At 31.8% G+C, this 17131-nt stretch overlaps 2 protein-coding genes across 2 annotated transcripts; one reads left to right on the plus strand and one right to left on the minus strand.

The window, feature by feature from the left end:
* Positions 1-207: 207 nt before the first annotated feature.
* On the plus strand, positions 208-16154 carry LOC139500999 (SPRY domain-containing SOCS box protein 1-like). The gene is made up of 3 exons (XM_071289941.1): positions 208-385; positions 9432-10266; positions 10862-16154. Exons 2-3 carry the CDS (start codon positions 9558-9560, stop codon positions 10990-10992), a joined length of 840 nt encoding a protein of 279 aa, XP_071146042.1. The 5' UTR covers positions 208-385; positions 9432-9557; the 3' UTR covers positions 10993-16154.
* Positions 1142-1858, minus strand: LOC139500497 (uncharacterized). Its single transcript, XM_071289237.1, has one exon. The coding sequence runs from the start codon at positions 1856-1858 to the stop codon at positions 1142-1144; it is 717 nt and encodes a 238-aa protein (XP_071145338.1).
* Positions 16155-17131: the final 977 nt, after the last annotated feature.

A 17131-nucleotide genomic window follows, 5' to 3' on the forward strand; every position in this document is an offset into this window, starting at 1 on the left:
AAATGCTCTGTTAATTATAACCACCCCCCTTTTTTTCTTATCATCCCCCTTTTATGTATATTTGTATAATGAATTCAATCCAAGACTACAAATAAACATAACTCTACGCTAATTAGGAATGTATATTCGTTAATTAGATGATAAATTGTATATTTTATGCACTCCAATACCCCGTTCGTCTCCGCTCCCCATGGGTGATGTCAATGTGGTGATCACGTGACCTCGATAGCTGTGGCAGCCATGTTGGAAAAATGAGCTGTGTTGTGTCACAGACGAAAAAGAGAAAATTGAGACATAATTAACAAATATTTTAGATTTTAATCTCCAGTTTTATCAGTCTCACACATATATATGCTGATTTTATATTTAGATATAGATTTAAACGGTAAGAATTGTTGTAACTATGTGATTTTCGTTCTCGACTACAAACACATTGTTTTATGGGGATTTTTTTGTAAGTTCGTCACGTTTCTTGTCATTATACATGTAATTTTGTGATCTAACGACTAGCCATGAATAAGATGAATCTGTAATAAATCTGATTTTCACGTATAAGAGCCGAATTTGTTCAAAATGTAGATGAGGAAATGTGTCTTTTGTTCATCCTGTTTCGCTTTGTTTTGGCCAACACAAAGAAACTACATCCGAATCAGCTGTTCAAATGGCAGTGACCAGCTGGTGACAGTTAAATAAGCTAGTGAATACATGAAATATTAGAGAAACAATGTATAAACTTAAGTCTAGAACTTAGTTTTTACTTGTAATGATAATCTTGAATTGGAAGCATAATTGATGAAATAAAAATCAGGCAGTTTGCTATTGCCAGTTACACTTTTACATATGACAAAATAATTCATGCATATGCAGTCTTCACGCCGAGTGGCAGCCCAGGCTGGTAAAATTGCTCTCGGGCCTGTAAAAATCAGACCTACAGGCCAACAGAATCTAACTAAAACTTTTTAAAAATTGAGCTGCGGGCCTGTAGATTTGGCAGTTCAGCCTGAAGACTGCATATGGGAGCTTGAATCTATACTCATTTTACCATGGGTTCTGCTTCTGCCTGATAATGGCCACAATCAACGAGCTGATTATTATGCCATGACTTAGGTGCGCATACAGACCCCCCCCCCAATTCGATAATTTAGTTCAGCTTTGTCAGTGAGGCTTTAAAGGCCTCGACTGACGGTGCTGATGCTACCCCAGGAGGGAGAGAGTTCCAATCCCTGATTGTTCTTGGGAAAAATGAGTATTTCCTGTAATCACTTCTGCTTGCAGGAATTTGGAAACTTTTGTCGTGCATGTTCCTCGACATTCGTGTTGGTTGCATAAGACGACCTTCCTTAGTTACAGCCACTTTGTTGTGTTCTATTTTATAGAGCATAGTTAGCCTAGCGTCTTTTCGCCTTTTTTCCAGAGATGGCCATTCCAGGTGCTCAATCATTTTGCTGACACTTGAGTGATTATGGTGTTTGTTGGAAACGTATCTTGCTGCTCTTCTCTGGACCATTTCTAAACGATCTATTTCCGTTTTAAAGTATGGGTCCCATACTGGACTTGCATACTCTATTATTGGTCTTGCGAGGCTTTTATATGCATTTTCTTTTACTGAAGTGGCTCCTATGTTTAAATTTCTCTTAAGGAAGCCTATTGTCCTATTGGCTTTGTTACATATATTATTGATATGATCATTCCACTTCAGTTCGGATGTGAAGGTGCAACCAAGGTATTTAGCACTTTTGACAGGTTTCAGTTTGTGGCCATGCAATGTGTAAGATGTTGGAATGGTGTTGTTTTGCAGCTGATGGTGAGAACATTGCATTTGTCCGGATGGAAGGACATTTTCCATTTGACTTCCCATGTTCCCAGTTTGTCGAGGTCGCTTTGAAGGTCATTTGAATCTTTGTCAGATGAGATGGTAAGATATGCTATTGTATCATCAGCAAATAGGCGGACAGTGGATTTGATCCCTTCTGGCATGTCGTTGATGTAGAACAGGAATAATGCAGGACCAAGGACAGAGCCTTGGGGAACTCCAGATTCTACATCAATATGTGATGAGCACTCTTCAGGCCACACTTAAAAATATTTTGGTTTGCCCAAACCCTACCAATAGGTTGAGACAGTGGGTAGGTAGGTAGGCATTTTCTTTTTTTTTTTTTCAAAAAAAGAAATTGAAGTATCAGATGTTTATTAGTCTTCATGCCTATTTGATTAAAAAAAAAACTTCTTCAAATCAGGACAATAAAAGAATTTGAGTAGGCAGCTTTTTTCTGGGTAGGTAGCGTTTGGGCAAACAAACCTATTATTTATTATGGCCTCATCCACTACCACTGCTTGCGTTCGATGGGATAGGAAGCTGGCTATCCATCTATTGGTTTTACCACTGATACCGTAATGTTCTAGTTTGTGTACTAGGAGACTGTGACCGACTTTATCGAATGACTTTGAGAAAGCCATTATAAGAACATCTGTCTGTTTACCTACACTCATATTTTTAGTGATTTCATCCACGAATTCGATTAGTTGGGTTTCACACGAGCGTTTAGTACGAACCATGTTGTAATGGATAGAGGATTTGATGTTGATCAGCATGTTTCATGATGTGGCTTGTAACTATATGCTCTATTAGTTTGCAGCAGATACAAGTTAGAGAGATTGGTCTATAGTTTTCTGCCTTGTATCTTTCTCCTTTCTTGAATACTGGTGTTACATTCGCATTTCTCCAATCATTTGGTACTTCCCCAGTTTCTAATGATGTTTTGAAACATCTTTATGCTAAATATTTCACCACGAGCAACAGTGAGGTGTAAAAAATTGGCATTATGGGCAAACCTTTTGTAAATTTAGTATAAATTCATGCTCACATGAATTATTTCTATTCTAAAAGGACAAATATGGCAGTTCTTTTGGATTGAAATGTTCTAGGTGAAGGCAAATATTTGCTGTTCCCAGAAATAAACTCCTGTTTAAATTGATGTAAAAGAATGGTGCAAACTGAATTAGTGATATGCTTATAACATATTAAGATAGGTTTTGATGAATTTAAACGATAATTTTACTTATATGTCAAGAAAAGAATATGTTGATTTATAATATTGGCTTATAACACATTTTAGCATTGTTTGTTTACGTTTCCTTGTGTTAATTTTCGGTTTCACAAGCATGTATTTTCCTGTAAAATCCTCATATTCTTACATTGATCATCGTTCTATGGCGTCGGGTAAAAAGTAGCTAATTCTTAAAAAAGCATACAATGTATGACGTAGGAGTATGATAGGAACAGCTCAAACAATATATTCATATTTTACCACTGGTGTGGGTGTGACTCAATGCTTTTGAAAAACGTCATGTTAGAACTTGTAGAATACTACTTATTTTTACTCTACACCAAACATATATATAACATTAATACCAAACTTGATTTGTCAAGATCACAACTTATTATTAATTATCTTTTATTCCATAAAATATTTCATTATCATTATATTCATGAAATTATAAATATTTCGATAAATATACTGACATCTAAAAACATTGTCTAATTCAACCGGTATCTGAATGAAAATAGGGTGCAAACAAACCCGTGGAGCAAACGTGTGGTGCTATTAATAGATATAAAGAAGATGTGGTATCAGTGCCATTGTCAACTTTTACAAATTGTGACTTGGATGGAGAGTACTAGCGGTCTCAATCATTGAGACGTCTCAATCATTGAGACCGCTAGTACTCTCCTTCCAAATCACAATTTGTAAAAGTAAACCATTATAAGTCAAAGTACAGTCTGCAACACTGAGCTTTGGCTCACACTGAACAGCTTTTAAAGTTTTAAAGGGCCCCAAAAATGACTTGAAAGTGTTAAACCATTCATACAGGAAAACCAACGGTCTAATCTACATAAAATACGAGAAACACTTACAAACCACATCAACAAACGCTACCACTGAACATCCTATTCCTGACTTAAGACATGTGCAAATAAACACAGAGGGTTCAAACGTTTCTATAGACCTGTACCAACCCTCACCCTGCTCCAGGCCCTTCTTACATGTTTAAACATGTAAAATATGAAAGATTTAAGTGTTTTGGGAGCAAATGGACATACTTTTGGGTAGCATCAACTCCCTACCCAGATACTACATGTACATGTATATGAAACTTCTAACAAATTGTTCTTTAACCAAAAAATGTTGCACATATTAGGAATATAGAAATTAACCAGCATCATTTTGATATGTTAAAGTTTTTGTATCACGCTTAACATTGCAAAAATATTTTTAATTTTTAAAAAACAATGTAAAATAGTGATGAACATCATAATTTTATTCATTTGCAAATGTTGTGTATTTACGTGATTAAGCAATACTACTAACACCAACTGCAATCAATATGGTGCCTTAACTTTCACCAAACGACAAGCTACAAAATGTATAAAAGGTCCCAAATGAGAAGTGTAAAACAATTCAAACAGTGAAACCATGCTTCTCTACGTATTCCACCCAGTATAGTGTACACTTGATCTATTTGATATTGGCTATGCTACAATAGGACCAGGGTTGGCAAAAACACAGGTTTTATGAGTATTGCCCAGCCCAGTGTGAAATACTGGGAAAACCCGGGTTTTACTGGGTAATACTGGGCAATGCTGGGTAATATAAGATACTGGACTGAATTTTAAAGAGGATTCAGTAATCAAACACAAATACACTACATTTAAGATATGTATAAACCTATTTTGAATTATAAATAAGTTTACTTGTTTGAGTCTTATAATACATGCATGTACAAATGTATACATTTGAGAAAGAATTATTCTAACAACTCTGAGATTTTTTTTTCAACTAAATATAGCTAGTATAAAGTATTTAACAATTACATGTAAGCAGAGATGCAAACAGTTTTTTTTTCCTGTCAGACATTGGGGCCTACAGGGTACGAAGTTTTGCCAGACCCATCACATTTCTGCCAGACCTATATTTTCACTCAAAATAATCTATGTAAAAACTTTGTAATATGTCTATAAATAACAATGAAATGTAACTGTTTCCTGTTAAGGGGTTTCCCGAATTTTCCCGCTAAAAAGCACATGGCTTTCAACAATTGTAAACAAAGCATTCAATTTTTGATCATGGATTACAGCTTTAATTAATTGAATTTGGATATAGATATTCAACTTAAGGTACAGTCAGGCAATGTTTTTACTTTTTTCTGGATTAAAACTAATTTGAAAGAAAAGTTTGAAAAATAAAATATATTGTGAATATTCAGTGACCCATAGATTTTTTGAACTCTGCTACGGAGGTTAAAGTTACGTCATTTTTCAAACCAATGGTGTGTATGTATTCTCTGTTAAATAACTGCGTTTGATATAGTTATTTCAATAAATTAACGATGTCAAACATACGATTTCAAAACTGAAATTTATACTGCAAAAGGTTTTATTTTTATTTTTTAAGGAAGGATATTTGGAAGGTGTCCGGCTATAATAGTTATCATTAAAACAGTTTGAACTCCCGATTTCTATTATGTAATCGAAGCCTTGAATGTTGTTCTATCTAATCATGCAACGTGGTTGTAAATTCACAATTTTATAAACAAAATACTCTGCCAGGACCGACGGGGAATTAAGTTTTGGCTGACCCAAGCAGACTAAAATATTGACGGCCATCAGGTCCTGCACAGCAACGAGTTTTGCCGGACCTGCATAAATTCTGCCCCTCAGGTCTGACAGGTCCGACGATTAGTTGCATCTCTGTGTAAGAAAAATGTATTGTTTTATCATAACAAGTTACTGGTCAAGTTTGATTTTTAAGGGAACCAATAATGTTAAATCAATGATATTTTGTTTGTAGTTTTAAAATGTTTTATAAGCATTGACAAATCTCGTCTCCATGGAAATTAATAGGCCACTTCTCAATCACGGTTCATTGACTGAAACTTTTGCCTAGTTTACTTGTTAGTTTAAATTTGTGAATAATTAGGTCAGTTTAAAGGGGAACCACTTAAACTCTCGTTTAAAATATGTGGTTACATGTAGGTCAGTTTAAAGAAAACCACAATTGATAAGTCCACATTCCACAATATTTGGTATGCAGTTATATTACCGTTAACACATTTTATTTTCAAACATATTTTTTTACCCTGCCCCTTCATTTACCTTGAATATTTTACATATTTTACTTTATTTCAGCATTTGTTTGTACTTTACTTACAAAATAATAGAAGGCGAAATATATCACAATAGTGACAATTCTTTATATAAAATTCTACATGTTCAATTTTGCAAGAAAAAATTATAAGGTGATAAAAATTTATAAAATACATAGAATAGTGTTCAACATCATAACTTTGTATATTTGCAAATGGTGTATTTGGCTTTGTGTATTACTTTTATATAATTTCATTTTGATTAAGGTATTCAGAATAGCAGTCTTGTTTTCACATTAATTTCAGTCTTCAATCTTCATGTTTTGAAACTTCAGCATGACATTAATTACAGGCTGTGTTTATCTATAAATAATTTAATTTGGGATGTGATTCGTCTTCTGATTGGCTGACGTTGTTTTGTTTATCAGCTCATAGACATAATTTAGTCATATGACTGTAACATCATCAATGTTTTTTTCATGGTTAACAATGGAATTTAGAATTAAATTATAAGAAATGACTAATTTTATATTTTGTCTATCTATTCAAAATAACATAAAAAGTGTGGTGCACGCTTGAAAATAACCTGTTACGCTTAATTGATTATTGAAATTGTGAATTGACAAAATGCAACAAGAGATCTCACATGTTCTAAAATTAAGTCAGAATTTGAATCTTGAAATGTTTTTCTATTTAAAAAGCCTATACATCTTCAAAATATTACAGTATAGTCTCCAAAGTTTGCACATTTTCTGAGATATTGTTGAAATACAAATAATTTGAGCATTTTTATGCCCCCGTCACTAGTTGAAGGGGCACTTGTCCATTTGTTGAGAATGTCCTCAAACATGGTTTTCAATTCCCAACTTTAGTTTGCTTTGATCTTATATTATAAAACTTATACAAAATGCTTATAACCACAAAACACAAGTTAGGTAGTGGCTATGCATACATTCTCCATTTATTTTCATCTAAGACCAATAGAAACATTTTGGCTGCAGCTAACAACCAAAAATGTTCTAAAATCAAAAGTTGTTAATGTATTTAACATTGAAATCCTTGTCAACCAAAAAACATCTCAGGAAAAGCGGTTAAAAAAGTTGTATAAAATTATTTGTAAACATATTTAAGTACTCTTTAAATAAAATTGGACCAAAACTAACGTCATAACACAAGTTTGATATACATGTACATGTATAATGAAGGGGTCATATATAATTTTGTAATTTATATTGTGATTTGCTGAAAGGAGTTATTTTGTATTAATAGCAATATCAGAATTAATTCTATGCAAATTTGTAGAATTATTTTGGTCTTAAAAGCATTCAAATGTTAGGGTTAATTATGCATTTTACAAAACCTACATAATACACATCACAATTAGAAGAAAAAATAAATACAATTTAGTTTTCACGATTTTATTGTATCATTTATGCAACTGTAAATAAATGTTTGATTGTCCTCAATGATTTGTAATTATAACCTCTCTTTTTAAATGTAAATTTTTTATATCTGTTTTAATTTTTTTTTAAATGTTTGTTTATGAACTTTACTTATTTCATGAGCTAATGCTATGTATAATTAAGTAAGGTTTACAAAAGAAATGCACACAATTACATATAAAGGTAACAAACGTGTTGAACTTTTGACCTAATACTTTAATTGTGTATTACATAATTTCCAATGGACATGTTATGTAATGAGGGATTATCTCCCCTGTACAATATACATGAAACTAACAAAAAGCCTTGGGCAATATCTGTATATACATACCAGTATTTCCATTACAAATAAACAATAAATGACTACACAGTCATATGATATACAGATTATATAGATTACAGATAATTCTTTAGTGTTTTTCATGTTTACATAAAACTGTTGTTTGTCTCTAATGATTTGTTTAGAAGTTTGGTGGTCTATAGATTGACAGGTGTTTGGTTGGTACAAAAAATAAAACATGATTTTAGTGTCGACATTGTAGACTAGTTCAGTTGTAGTTTGTAAAATTTGTGCAATTTAAAAATTATAGTATACAATTCAGAATCTGAATGGAAATACCAGGGGAAATGTCAGAGAGACGAAAAACCGGTTAAAGAGCAGACAAGTGTTTAAATGTTTTACCATCAATAGATTAAAATAAAATTGAGAAAGGAAATGGTGAATATGTCAAAGCGACAACCACCCGACCATAGAGCAAACAACAGCCGAAGGCAACCAATGGGTCTTCAATGTAGCGAGAATTCCCGCACCCGTAGGTGTCCTTCAGCTGGCCCCTAAAATATGCATAATAGTACAGTGATAATGGACGTCATACTAAACTCCGAATTATACACAAGAAACTAAAATTTAAAATCATACAAGACTAACAAAGGCCAGAGGCTCCTGACTTGGGACAGGCGCATATAATGATAATAATGTTTTCAATGATTTTTATGATAGTATTCCATGCATATATATTATAAGCACCTGTTAGTAACTATTGATGTTTATTGATTGAACATTTTAAAACATACACATCAATACATTTTCTGTCCTTTCAAAAAAAAAATTTCATTTGGATTTCAGTTAAGGTACAATTTCTGTCTCTATACTGATCATGAGTGGCTAGGTTTGTCAGGTATTTGCCTCATTTATGAGATATTTATGCCTTTTGTACATGTGTATTTGACAAATGTCATAGACTATCTAGATTTCAGATCAAAATAGAGTTTAAGATGCATGTTAGTTAATTTAGGGGTAAAAAGAATAGGTATTTCTTCTTTTGATTAAATTGGAAGCCCTCATTTTTCTCAGCAACATTGTCTTAAACTCTGTTGAATGGTTAATGCACTGATGGTTTTAAAATGTAAATGGAAAGTTATACCTTTGTTACAATATATATACATACATGTAGTTCAGCCTGGCTTTCCTCATTATTAATTGAACAGTACAGTGAACAAGTGCATGTACCAAATAACCTATTACATGTTGTAAACATTTTGATATAGATTTCAGTCAAGTTTCAAAGTTTGTAAGTAATTACATGTTGTAAACATGTAATTACTTACAAAACTTTCAAAATCTGCATCCTTTACAAAATAAAGGTCACAACATTCACTTTCTGAGAAGTCCTAATTTTAAACCCTTATTATAAATGTACATGCAAATACAAAATGTACATTTTGTTATGTGCATGTAAATGTTAAACTCTATATGTAGCTGAATAACCATGATTATTGTGTAATTTAGCAACTACATTGTACATGTTTCGATTCACACATTAACTTTTTGTTTGTTTTTTTCAGGTTTATAAATTAAAAAAAAGAAGTTGTCATAACTATTTGGAGCATCGTACATTTCTGTAGCTTGTTACATCACACAATTTGATGTTGATGTAATGTTGGATATTGTCCGTGATTTGCAGATAAGCAATGAGCATGGGGCAGAAGGTTTCTGGAGGCATCAAAACAGGAACCAATCGAGAATCTAACTATAAAGCATTGTGTAAAGAAAACATGGTGTATAATCCCGACTATCAAAAGCCTAGCCGGCTAGACATGTTACTGGACATGCCACCACCGCCAAAGGAAGTCCAGGTGGCTCATTCCTGGAATCCAGACGATCGATCTCTTAATATATTTGTGAAGGAGGATGATAAGTTAACATTTCACCGTCATCCGGTGGCACAGAGTACTGACTGTATCAGGGGTAAAGTTGGCTACACTCGTGGACTCCATGTTTGGGAGATCGTATGGAGCACGAGACAGAGAGGAACTCATGCCGTTGTGGGTGTAGCCACAGCCGAGTCCCCCTTACATTGTGTAGGATATCAGTCTTTGGTAGGGAGTAACTCAGAATCATGGGGTTGGGATTTAGGTAGGAACAAACTGTATCATGATGGAAAAAATAATCCTATAGGACTGACCTATCCTAGTCTATTGAATTCAGATGAAAATTTTGTTGTTCCAGATAGTTTTCTTACGGTTTTAGACATGGACGAAGGCACTTTAAGCTTTGTGGTAGATGGACAATATTTAGGTGTTGCATATCGTAATTTGAAAGGCAAAAAACTTTATCCCGTTGTCAGTGCCGTTTGGGGACATTGTGAAATAACAATGAACTATATAGGTGGACTGGACCGTAAGTATTATATTATATGTAAAAGTTAAATTTATACTTAAAATAATATTGTTAATTAATATTAGTACAGCACCACCAGTTTTACTGAACCAAACAATTTGGGGGGGGGGGGGACTTTTTTAGAATTTGCATTCACATATGTACTTGTATATGTTTAATTTGGAAACACACAATTGCAATACATAATAGACATGATAGATAACGCACAATATAATGCATCTGCCAACAGGATAATCACCAACTTGAACAAGGAATTTAATGCCAGTACATGATGCTTTAAGATGGGTTAAAATATGCTTGCTGCATCAAGAAACCAACTGAAATATATTATATAGCCACTGCTATTGGTTGAATACTGACACTGAAGATAAAAATTAACAACCCTCCTGACAAATAATGTATAACACAAATTAAATGCTGTAAATTTGAAGTTTAGATCTATTATATGTGTATATCGACAGTGAATAATAAATAAGTTAAGAAATTTATGCGAATGATAGAATTGCTCAGTTGAATGGACCGATCTAACAGTTCGCATAGCGTGAATGGCACAATTATTTATTTATTTAATTAACCACTTTCTTTTCTTTTTCAGCTGAACCTCTTCCTTTAATGGACATTTGTCGTAGACAGATTAGACAGCAACTAGGCAAAAATAGACTGCATGAGATACACAAACTTCCATTACCAAATACCATCAAAAATTATTTGTTGTATCAGTCATAGCGATTGGTCACTTGTGTCGGCCATTATCATTGGTCAACAAATTTTCTCATTTCTCTGTGTGTCACATTCATAACTGTTGTGCATCATACCTCATTGCTGATGTGTAGAAGGGAGGTAATTCTGCCAGAGTCAAAGGGAGATTACTTGTAAGAATGATTGTGTGCAATGGTGCTTCTTTGGTGATGATATTTTTTGTAGATTAATCATACCATTTGTAAATCAGAATATTCACAGAAGAACATGTTGTTTCTGTGTCTGAGTGATCATTCAGATATTGATACATTGTAGAGTTGTTCTAATAAAAATTGATTTTTATGTCAGTAAATTAAATACTATTTTAGTACATTCAATTTTAAGGAAACTTTATTATTTTCACTATTGCTTTTAGAGTTCACTTTATAAACTGTTTTACATGAGCTGTTCAAATTTTATAGATTTCTTTGAGCAATTTTTTTAGATTAATTAACTCCTCTTACAATTTTGAAATGTTATGGAAGTAAAAATTGATTTTGTATTTTACACTTATATTCTTATGAGACAAATGTAATGGCTTTGTCTTTGAAGTGCTACATTTATTTGTACATTTACAATTTCATTTGTCTTTGCAAATATTTTTTTATAATGTTTTGTAAAATATTGTAAATTTTAAAAGAAATTAGAAAACGTCAGTCACTCTTGGTCGGCTTCTAACAATAGTGTGTGTACATTTTTGTTTTAGTACATTTTAAAAGTTGTCTTTTTTTGCTAAAAATGAGAAAGGGAGAAAAACAATACAAGTTATCAACAAGAAAGTAATGTGTAAGAACATTTTTGAAGATATCAAATGTAGAATTGATAAGCATGATAAGTTACAAAACCAATAAATCAGGGTCCTAGGAGCCAAGGAATGATTTTAAACCATGTGTTAATGCACTTTTACATTAATAAAACCAATTAGTGCTTAACGATAAAGGACAACAATTAAATAATCAATACATGATAGAAATTGAATCAAAGACCAGATGAATAAATGGAATTGAGGCAAAGAATAACAACACTTTTGAAAAGATATTCCCTAATGGAAATGCATTGGGATTGTTCTTTTTGTAGGTAGACTTGTTTTAAATTTTAGTTTGAAAAAATGAGGTGTCAAAACATTTTGTATGGCTAAAACCACCAGCAACAATATAAATAAATCTGGATTTATTCAATTCTTTAAGATTTATTGGAGACAAATCAATTGCAGGCCAAATAATCATCATCCCCTTAGTCATTTCTGGAATTGACTGTTGCCTAAAATTTTCGATTATGCTTTTGCATGTATATATGTATGCATTTAAATGTTTGTTTGACTTGACAAAATTGTTAAGTGTTGTAAGACAGGGCATAATGAAAAAAAGACACTTTCCTTTAAGATGCTTTTTTTTAAGTGAGGAATAATTATATGACTGTTAAGATTCCCAATCTATTTTGATTTCTATGTGCTCAAGAATGTCTACCCTTAATTTTAACAATTACACAGTTTAAAACCAAATATTAATCCATTTATGATTATGTAAAAAAATATAACAGATACTTATCTTCCCCTGACTTCTCTCATTACCATAAAAACCCATTCACAGATGATTTTTACTTCCCTTAATTGCTGCTCCCTTAAAGTTGTAAGTGATTTTTTTTCGTAAACATTATTTTAAGAAGCAGTTTTCTTGCATTTTGTACAATTTGTATAGTTCATATGAATAGTTAAATGTTAGTTTGATGAGAAACATTGTTGTATTTTAAATGCTCTTTTTTTCTTTTATTTCAAATGTGAATATATAGGTTTCTTATTTTCTAATTGGTACATTTTTTAGATAAATTATATAGCTCTAATTTTTTACCCTGCTTGCTAAATTAATGTTACTTTAGTGTACATGTACAAAGATTTTTGTGATAGCTTCGTAAATTGAGTTGCGTCCCTTTGGATGTTTGGTTTATGTGTGATACATTTTTAAAGTATTCCTTATATTATAAACTTAATTTGTATATAATGGTTAAAAGCCAGATTGCTTTGTAATTTATTGATTAATATCCTAGTCAGGGAACTTGTATGATAAAAAATGCCTTTTGACTATAAACTTTTATACATGTACGTTGACAAAATACTGGCTTATCAGTATTGGGAATATCTCAGAAGAGGTCCTTTATTTAAGGGTCATGATGTCTCTTACATGATTCTCTGAAATTTTCCTTAGTTTGAAGATAAAAGTCATGTTCTTAAACTTTAAATAAGTGTGACATGCTATTCAAAGACTTATTACAATGTCAAACTGGAGTTGAGAATTTTGCCATTTCTCTTAAAAAGACACAGCAGCTTGATATTTTTCACAAGATAGTGCTGTATGTTGTACATGTGAAGTAAGTTAAGAATCATATATGTAAAATGTGAAGCATTACATGAATATGCATACAGTGTTATAGGGGTAAAACATGTGAAGCATATTATGTATACATGTGAAACATTTAATACATGAATACATGTGAAGCATTACTATACATATATGTGGTGATATTATTTTTTTCATGGGATACAATACTGAGATAAGAGTTACTATTTGAATTAAGCTTTCACATATCTCATTACTGTTAATAAGCATATCTTCCATTAATGTAAAAACGTTACATGATTTTTCCATTAAAATTCAATTTGAAACACTAATTTATCAGTTCACAAACCTTTCAGTCAAAGTTCAAAGAAACTATGAACTTGAAAGTACCTCTATTTTTTGTCATCTTTAAAAACAGAAACACTTTTGATTAACTCTTTCATATCATGCCAAGAATGACTTTGGTTCTGAAATTATTTTTTGATATCATTTAATCATGACATGCAAAGGGACTTTTATACTGGTTTGCTGCAATACAGACATACAGTTACATGTATGTATAAATGATTTTATTTTTGTTTCTGAAAAATGGAATGGTTTTTTAGGCCATAATTATACAACTTAAAATGTCGCATGCAAAATAGAGAGGAATTAGGTTCAAAAGGGGGATAAGATAAACCATTCCTGTTTATTTGTTACTTAATTAGGGATTTTCTGTATACATCATGTACAATTTCAGATGAAATTTTAAAATAATTCCCATGAATACTAAGAAAAGGTTCAGACTTAATCAATTAGAATTTGTATCTCCTAACAATACATACACCACATATTTTTTTTTTAATGTACAGTACATTTATCATATTTATAGACATAATTTAAGGTCACACTGAGTTAGGAATGCAAACATAGACTCCTGAAATTGCTATGTTTTGAATGTTTTTGATTTAAAAAAAAATACTGTGTATGATCTGATTGGTGCCTAGAAATCTGAAAAGGGGCACCTGTAAACTTACTTTATCCAATTGAAGCCAGTTCTATCATCTACATGTAATTTATGATTCTTGCATGAAATATAAACTTGTCAATTTTTGGGCATTCATCACAGTTGTTAGTGATTAGTTGTGCAGGGGACACTTATTTAACTTTGGGATAAAGATAATTAGGGAGAGATTGAGAAGGCATTAGTTTTGACCAATATAATGACAGAATGTTGCAAATAAAATCCACATATTTTATGTATGTTAAAAATTTTGTTGATTGATTTTTCCCAATAGAAAAAAGAAGAAAGTAAACCCACTGAGGTCTGTGTAACGACCAAGATGTTGAATCTAATATTATATTTATCCTAGATATCAGGTTGTTTAATGGAGTCAGTATTTTTATAAGTAAAATTGTAGATTTCTTTTGTGTTAACACTGTTCAAATTGTTGCCTGGATGCTATACATACAGGAATCAATGGAGTATTTTTACTGCCTGTATTTGCAAAATTATTTATTTTTGTCTCATCAGTTTTTCTCTAACAAGTAATCCAGAAGTTATATGTCGACTCATGATTTCTGCGATTATTTAACATAATTTACAACATCATGAATATTTAGCTTTAACAGTTTTAAAACCTCTGACTATCTATTGACCCAAAAGTCAAAAGTCAATTTCCCTGGGCTGGTGCAGTAATGGTCACTGTACACATTTGTAATGATGCAGATTACCATATGATATTATGTTATTTAGGTGAATAGCCTTTGAACTTAACCCCATAAAATATCAGTAAAATATTTTTGTGATAATTGGGTTTAATTTTTTTGTATTCTATGAAATTAGAGAACTTTATTGCAATAACTCTTCATTGAAAGGATCTTAAATGCAGTAATTGAAATTGAAAACAAAGTTTTTTATAATGTCTTAGCAAAAGAAAAACTTCAACTTTTGTAAAATTTGATCTTTTATTTGCCTCTTTCTTTGAATAAGACAAAAAATGATGTAAATTTATTTTTTCATCTAGATACAGATTCATCTGGATGTCCTTTGCATTGTTCAAATTGTTTGAATAAAAATGAATGAAATTGCACACGTTTTGTGTAAGAATTATGCAGAATGTTTAAAGCATTTTCATGAACAAAGGACTATACTTGTTACAAGCAATATCATTTATCAACAGAAAAGATCTCTGAAACTTGATATTAAATACTTATTTCATACTTTATTCTTTTTTTAGATTGATTTGTGATGTTGAGGAAAAGAATAATAAAGCTGTAATTGAAATATGCCTGTATTTTTTTAAATTTTTTAATCAATCATAGAAAGACATTTTTAAAGATGAAGCTAATGAAAGATAATTGTGTTAGTATTAATTTATATTTAATTTACCTATCTTGGTCAGCTTCAAGGTTATGCAGGCTGACTGCCAGTTGCTTAAAAGTATATACAGTCAAGAAAAAATGACTGAACAACTTGCTAATTATTTGTGATTTGAAGATATTTTATGCCGAAAATAAATAGAACTTTACAAGGATTTTATTCAGTTTACCATGTTTTGTAAAAGCATTTATTGAACACTGAATATATTCATCACCTTTTATATGATTTTGAGCTATATTTAGAATCCACTTTTAATTTTGCATGTGACATTGATGTGGTGTCTATTTTGGTTCAATGGTAAATTCTATATTTTAATGATTTATTTTAAGCAATCAAATTTTAAGATGTAGTATTTTAAATATTATTTATTGTATACATGGAGTAAATGTGTTATGAAAGCTAAAAAATCATGAATTCATGTCACATTTGTGTATTATTAAAAATTTGAAACATTAGCGCTTGTTATCTCTGTATTGTACTAAATTATAATTCTGGTACCTTTGATAACAATTTACATCACTGGGTCGATGCCACTGCTTGTGGACGTTTCGTCCCCGAGGGTATCACCAGCCCAGTAGTCAACACTTTGGTGTTGACATGAATATCAATAATGTGGTAATTTTTATAAATTTCCTGTTTACAAAACTTTGAATTTTTTGGAAAAACTAAGGATTTTCTTATCCCAGGCATAGATAACCTTAACCGTATTTGGCACAACTTTTTTTGGAGTTTTGGATCATAATGCTCTTCATCTTTGTACTTGTTTGGCTTTATAAATATTTTGATATGAGCGTCACTGATGAATGTTATGAAGACGAAACGTGTGTCTGGCATACTAAATTATAATCCTGGTACCTTTGATAACTATAATCAGATAGCGAGCAAGCGACCCAGATATTACTTTTGCCTACACACTCAATTTGGCTGTAATGAATATGAACATGTCAAACCCCACCTCATTTGCAATATTGCCTTTCCACAAGTTTGCAGCCAGTAAATCAGAAGTTGTCCAGTGCTCACAAGCCTAAGTATGAAACTGCATTGAAGGTGGCAGATAGGCCTGAAAACACTGTTAAAAAACATCTCTACAAGAGTGCACAGGCTGAAATGTCCCGCCTTCTTTACTAACCATTGATATTATGTTGATAATCCTAAATATAAAGCTTTATTACAACTGTCCCATAAACATAACATTAACCAAGAAAATTAAACATGGAACCATGAAAATGATGTCAAGGTCAGATGAACAATGCCAGAGACATGTACAGCTAACAATTCTTCCATACAACAAATATAGTTGACCCACTGCTAATAGTTTAAAGAAAAACAGACAAAAACACAAAAAGTTAAGAGCTATGAACCGTGAAAATGAGGTCAAGGTCAAATACAACCTGCGTGACTGACACATAGATCATAAAATATTTCCATACAG

Source organism: Mytilus edulis, chromosome 13, assembly GCF_963676685.1.
Source record: "Mytilus edulis chromosome 13, xbMytEdul2.2, whole genome shotgun sequence".
NCBI lineage: Eukaryota > Metazoa > Mollusca > Bivalvia > Mytilida > Mytilidae > Mytilus > Mytilus edulis.

Coding starts and splice junctions, on each gene's coding strand:
- LOC139500497 (XM_071289237.1), bottom strand. CDS start 1,858: ATGGGAAGTCAAATGGAAAATGTCCTTCCATCCGGACAAATGCAATGT.
- LOC139500999 (XM_071289941.1), top strand. CDS start 9,558: ATGAGCATGGGGCAGAAGGTTTCTGGAGGCATCAAAACAGGAACCAAT. Junction 10,267..10,861: donor CTATATAGGTGGACTGGACC/GTAAGTATTATA, acceptor TTTCTTTTTCAG/CTGAACCTCTTCCTTTAATG.